Below are 6,282 nucleotides of genomic sequence, written 5' to 3'. Positions count from 1 at the left end.
GCTCACCCCAGATACCCCCGTGCGGGCAGGGCCGCCTAAACCTCGCCCCAAAGAGGGAGCCGGGCACCTGCGGGCGCTCGGCGGACGCGGCGGGGCCCGAGGCCGCGGGGCGGGGCGCGGCGGTAGGGCCGGGCCGGTTGGCGGCCATTTCCCGCCGCCCCGCGCGGCTCGGCGGCGGCTGGCGCCCTGTGCCCCGCGGCGGCCCCGCCCCGCCCCCGCCCTCGCCCCGCCCCCGCCCCGCCCTCCGCCGAAGGTTGCCGAGCGGGGGTCGCGCGGCTCCGGCGTTTCCGGAGATTGCCGAGGGGCTTCGGCCCCTCCCCAGCCGCCGCCGAGCCCGCGGCCGAGGCGCTCCGGTGGGTCGGAGCCAGCTGCTCCGGTCGCGGCGCGGGGCTCGCCCTCCTCCTCCTCCTCCTCCTCCTCCTCCGGCAGCGCCGGGCTTGGCGGTGACAGAGCGGGGCGATCGCGGCGGGGGGCGGCCGGGGCTCCGGCGGCGCGGATGGCGGAGGGCGGCCAGCCCCCGCAGCAGCAGCCACAGCCGCAGCTCCTGGCCGGCGGCGGCGGCGGGGGGGCCGCCCGCGGCGTGAAGCGGGAGCCGGAGCTGGAGCAGCCCATGCCCGGTGGGGACGGCGCCGAGGGCAGCCACAGCAAACGGCTGCGGACGGAGGCGGAGGCCGACGGCGGCGGCATGCAGGTAGCGGGCCGGGCGGGGGGGTCTCACGTTCCCGCCGCGATCGTCCCCGCAGCGCTGCTCCTGCCCAGGTGCGTTCGGCGCTGCGGGGGGGGGGGGGGGCGATGCCGCCGAGGTGTTGCTGCGCTCCTTTGTCTGGGCGCTGCGTGCTGGCGGCAGCGCCGGGCTCCGTCGGCCCCGTCCCCTGCCCGCGGCGCGCCGCGGGGCCGCCCGTTCGCCCCCGGCGCCTCCCGCTCCGCCGCGCCCCTCACCTGGGCGCCGGCCGGAGGCCTTCGCTCTCCGGTACCCGGGGCCGTCTCCAGGTTGCGTGCCCGGGGAGGGGTTGGTTCGGCTTTCTGCGGTGGGCTCTCCGCCTCGCAGCGTCGCTGTGGTGTGAGCTGGGCTGGGGCCGGAGCTCCCCGCCCGTGGTCCCGCAGGGGCCGGCGGACACCGCGCCGCGCTCGCTCACTCCCCGAAGTAGTGTCTGCTCCCGCGCGTAGGTGTCAAGCGTGGCTCGGGCAGTGCGTGTCCCCGTGAGGAGGAAGATGCTCGGCGTTGAAGGAGCGGTCGTACCTCGTGTCTCGCCGGGAGTTGTGAATGAGCGCGTGAGCGCGGTGACACGAAGCCCTTCCAGCTCCGGGGGGTCAAACCCAGGCACCAGGGCCTGCGCGGCTGCAGGGGACCTGCCGGTTTACCTGCAGCCAGCGGTCAGGCTGGCTGGTGTTGACGTGAGCCGGTGGTAAATCAGCTGAAATTGTCCGGAAAGGGACTTGAGCTGGTTTAGCAAAATGGTCTGAATTTCATTTTTTTTTTACTACACAGGAATACAATTTCTGTTTATGCATAGAAGGCTCCACTTTATATGAAGGAAAGCGTTTGTCACCTGTTCAGTGCGTAGGAGAAGGTGGTGGGATCGCAGCGTCCAGCCGTGGGGTAGGACAGCGCGCGCAGCAGCGTGTGGTGCTGGTGGTGGCAGGGGTTAACTGCGGGTCTCGGCGGAAAGCTGGGTTTTGCTTCCGTATCGAGCTGGCAAACAGTGGAGAAATTAGGTGGAGAAGTACAACTAGCAGAGTCCAGTTTTAAAGTTAAGTGTGTTTATAATAGTCGGTATAACTATTCATACCCATATTGTAGTTATTCGTAGTGTAATTTTAATCTTTCCCTGTATAATACAAAATTTAAACATAAAACATGAAAATAAACATCTATATTTGTATGTATGTGTAGATGCACACACATATACCATTATGTCCAGAAGTTTCCCTTGATTTGTTTCACTGTTAAAGAGTGTGGCTTCACGTGGTTGTAAGCAAGAAATACCAAATTTGAAGCCAAACTTACAAATGATGTCAGAGCTAGGAAAACGTGTTCTTTAAGATTTGGGAAATTCGATATCTTTTTAGCTATAAGTCAAAACACAGGGTTGCCTTTCATGAGGGTTTCTGTTCAGTTAGTGTATTCCTTTGAAGTACCTTATTTTAGAATAGCGGATTCTTTTTAGTAAATTCTCTGTGTTTAACTGTATGTAATGCTTACAAGAGGAATAAAGAGCCTATTCTTTGATATTCCCCCACCCCCAATGTGCTAGAGACTTTTTGGAAGCTGGAAATAACACCAGCAACTGTTGTACCTTGTTTTTCCTGCAGATCCTGTCAATTTTCTACTTCCTGTTCCAGAGCCACAGGCTGTTGCCATGTAAACTTGGTGACCTTGTGTCTCTGGGCTGATAGCAAGGAATCCTGGGGTGCCACACTCGCCACAGTTTTTTCTTTGCATAACCGCTGCCTGCTGATGGTTCAGGATATGAACATGGCTTGTAACACTGAAATAAATCACTTAGCTGTAGAAATTACTAATACAACGGTAAAACTAATAGCTGTTTTTTGTGTCTGTTAGCATGAAAGATAAAAACTGGCCTACAGCAAGGTGAGATAGTAGCTAGTTATGAAGAACTTGGGGGCAAAGTGTGCCTTAAATCTTAAAGTAGCCCTTATGTTTACTGGGCTTCTTGTTTTCTGCAGTCTCAGGCCAGCATGCTCAGACAGCTTATGCAGTTAGGGTTTCATTATCTAATCCATCTCTGATCAGGCTGGATAAATGGTGTTTGGCCAGTGCTGATCTCGTTAGGAGGGTGGTGTAAAGCTGCTTGAGTTGGGATTGGGACAAATCGGATCATGGCTGCTATCTGCTGCTGGGACATATTTCAGTTAATCGTGGCGTGGGAGGAAAAGGTCCAGCACAGACTGTTGCTTTTTAGCTTCCTCAGGTCCATAAGTGGCAAAAATCAAACGCCACCGGCCAGGAATGTCTCCTGGAAGTATTTGGATATGTTTGTAAGCTTTGGAAGTGAAGGGCCCCAAAGGTACTGCTGCTTTTAACTGTATAAATACTAGCTAGGAACCAGCTTGCTCTCTGTTTGCTGGCTTGGATGAGTTGAATAATTTGGATTAGCAAAATAATCTGGGTAAAAACAGTCCCTTACAGAGGGGAGGAAAAAATTAAAGTTATATTGGCTTAAGTCACTTGGGAAACTGCACTGAAATGCAGTTGTTGATGGAGCTGTACTTGCTGCTTGTCAGAAGAGGTTGACTGCTGCACAGATGGAAGAGAAAGTACCCTTGCAATAAGTTTTCTCCTTCTCCATTCCTCCCATTATAAAAGACGAGAAATGTTGTGGTGAGCTGGGAAGCGTCCCTTCTTTCTCTTCGGAGCCGTGGACAAGGGTGCAGTTCCCAGGGGCTGTGTTTGTCTTCCCCATTGAGGTGCTAGAGGTGTACCAGCCAGCTTACACTGCTGAAGAAAGTTATGAAAATATCTTCCGGTTGCTTTGCATGGGGTTGAATGAATTAATCAACTCCTCATTCGGTCACCAAGCTGAGTTTTGATTTAACTTTTTTTTATGGGGTCTAGGCTGTTTAGTGAATGAAAATAATATGTATAGGTAATATGTGGTTGGAATTAGATGCAAAGTGTGAACAGAGCTGGTCCTTGTTCCGCTTTCACGAATGACTTGTGTGCTCAGGGTCCCTGAGTGTTTGGGGGAATTACTCTTCCACAACCGAGGCGCAGGCGACTGGATAGGGAAGACAGTTAATGCAGCTGTGGTCTGTACCTTATCCGGTCCACGTAAACTTTCAGTGGCAGCAAGGAGTGGTGACTTTGTGTTGTCATTCAGGCGCGTCTGCGTAGGTTCATAAAGATGACGGGTGGCGTTGAGATCAGTCCCCTGTGACTAAATAATGATGTTATAGACGATAAGTCTTCTCTCCGCAAGAAGGTCCGCGGTTTCTCTTCCTACCACGAGCCAGAAGATGATCTGTAACACGCTCTACCAGCCTGACTCCTTCCAGCACGAAGGCTGGGAACCTCGAACGGCAGCATGCCTCAGAAAGGGGAGAGCAGGGACATTGCTGGTGCTTCGTGACAGCCAGTGTCCTCGCTCAAAGAGTGGCCCATTTGTGGTGCTCCAGAAGAGGGCAAGAAATCAATCTGCTGATAATTTCCAAAGACAGGTTTGGGTTTTACGAGTTAGAGGGCTGACTGGGACATAATGGAGAAGGGTCTGGTGAATAACAGCTTTTGTGCTATGAGGAACCCTGTGGATATCTGTATTTTTAAATCCTACAGAAGAGAACATCTAGTTCCAGTAAGTTGTGGAAAAGCTTTATAATCCAGTTAGCTTTTTCCTCCCTCTTATTATTCATTGCATGGCTATTTTCATGAAGAGATGCAGAGCAATACAGGGGATACAAGATACTCTAGAAAAGAAATGGAGTTCCAAGTTTTAGGAGCTGACCCCTGCCTTGGATCCAGGATGCAGGTTCCTAGGATGCTGTTTGGACAGACTGTTGCTGATGTGATGAGACATGATGAATCACCTTTAAGTTTATTGTTATTTCTCTTTTGCTTTTGTGTTTTGTTTTTTTTTTTTTTTTTAATATTTGACTGTTATGAGTTAGACCTGACACAGTCTGGGAAGACTTAGAAAATCTCCAGTTCAAAGAAAACGCTTGGCAAACAGACTGAAAGTTGGGATTTTAGAGATGTTGCGAGCACTTTAATGTTGGCTTTTTTCTTGCCGTATGCAGGAAAACAGAAAGCCTGAGTAAAGTATTCTAAATGCTTTAGTACCCCTTCAGGCTCTGTCGGTATTTCATTTTGGATTTCAGAGGTTTGTGTTTGAAGGTGATAGCCACAGTTGTGAGGTTGGAAGCTGAACAGAGGTCTGGCTCTACTGGAGACAGTTTCCTTCTGCATATGTGTACCAGCTGTAGACATATGCTTTTTATTTTTCCTTTTCAGAATTCCTGTTTAGAAACATTAGCCTGCTGGCGTTTTGCAGAAAGCCTGGGCTCTCCCTTGCGTTTTGGAAAGGTTGCCCACCTAGCTGAGTTCGGAGCAGCGTGCCTCTCTCCCAGGCACGCCCTCTGAAATACCCTCCGTTGGCTTTTCCTCCCATGACCTGGCAAGAAGGGCTCCCACCTTGCCCTTTTTGCCTCGGGAGTTCACACCTCCGTTTTCAAGGCTGTCTTGGAGAAGTGCTGGTCACTGAAGGTTCAGCAGCTGTGTTGCTGCGCTGGCTTCATGCTTTATCGTGACAGCGCGGAGGGCTTTCAGTGAGTGGCTCTGCTGCAGTGAGGCTGGTGGCAGCAGGAGTACCAGAACACAGAAGAAGCAAAGGAAGCAGCAGTATAATAAAATTAAAAAACTGTTTCATTTGCACTAGTGGTAGGAAGCTGAACTGAAGTCGAGACGGACCTGAGCTGGGTTCTGTGTGTGGTCCGCGGCCCCCCGGCGACTGCTGCTGAAGGACATACCCCTGTCAGCTTGGAAAAATAAAGCCTGTCGCTAGCAGCCTTTGGTCTGCTGCACAGGAACCTCTGCCCCTTGGAAAATGTTGGCAGTTGCATTGGCTGAAGATGTTTTAAAACCCATCGCTCTGTGCAGCTGATTTGTCTCGTGGCATGGGGCAAACCTTAGTTCTCATACGAAGCAAAAAAGGAGGGCAGGTGTTGTGAGCGGCTGGAAACCTCTCGTTTAATTTGCCTGTCTCAGATATTACTTGACCTTCTGTGTGTGTGTCCTTTCGAAATGCAGTGGCTGGGGGATCGGAGGAACATCCAGAAGCGAAGTGAGAGAAGCAATTAGAGGTAACGAGTTCCAGTTCATTGAAGCATTCTGTTGATGTACATTTTACAGTGGTATTGAGTGGACGCTGGAGTGTAGCTGTCATGAGATAATCCCGATGTTTAGGGATTAGAGCTGCTTGACTGCATTTTGGGCCTTAACTCCCTTTACTCTTCAGTAAATCTAATTTTGCCAGCAATCTTTTCTAAATTCAGGAAAATGCTAGTTTAAAATATGTGTATGTATTTTCCCCAGCATGTTTCCCCCTGCCTCTGCTTCACTTTCCTGAATGCACCTCCTTTTCTCCAGGCTGAGTTTGAGATGTTTGCAGGAGCCAAGCCCAGTGGTGGCAGGGGCTGTATTAAACAGTCCTCAGCAGGCTTGGATCGTGCCACTGTCCTGACCCACCACGTTCCTCCTCAGGGCTCTGCCGAGCTGTCCCACCGAGCCGTGCCAGGGCACCTCTCTTTTCCTGCAGGAAAGCTTTG

At 52.3% G+C, this 6,282-nt stretch overlaps 1 protein-coding gene across 13 annotated transcripts in view; it reads left to right on the top strand.

The window, feature by feature from the left end:
- The first annotated feature begins 249 nt into the window (after positions 1–249).
- Positions 250–6,282, top strand: part of RBFOX2 (RNA binding fox-1 homolog 2) — a 171,380-nt gene continuing 165,347 nt past the window's right edge. For 10 of the 13 annotated variants that reach the window (XR_012764782.1, XR_012764781.1, XR_012764779.1 and 7 more), the window contains exon 1: positions 250–691. Coding sequence is in view for 9 of the 13 variants with exons in the window: in XM_075428521.1 (XP_075284636.1) it covers positions 497–691 (195 nt within the window). In the remaining 4 variants the exon portion in view is untranslated. The remainder of the gene's footprint in view (positions 692–6,282) is intronic. The other 3 variants (XM_075428513.1, XM_075428510.1, XM_075428511.1) reach the window with 1 other exon arrangement.

The sequence above is a fragment of the Opisthocomus hoazin genome, chromosome 8, assembly GCF_030867145.1.
Source record: "Opisthocomus hoazin isolate bOpiHoa1 chromosome 8, bOpiHoa1.hap1, whole genome shotgun sequence".
NCBI classification, from domain to species: Eukaryota; Metazoa; Chordata; class Aves; order Opisthocomiformes; family Opisthocomidae; genus Opisthocomus; species Opisthocomus hoazin.
This window is presented reverse-complemented; position numbering and strand designations above follow the sequence as displayed.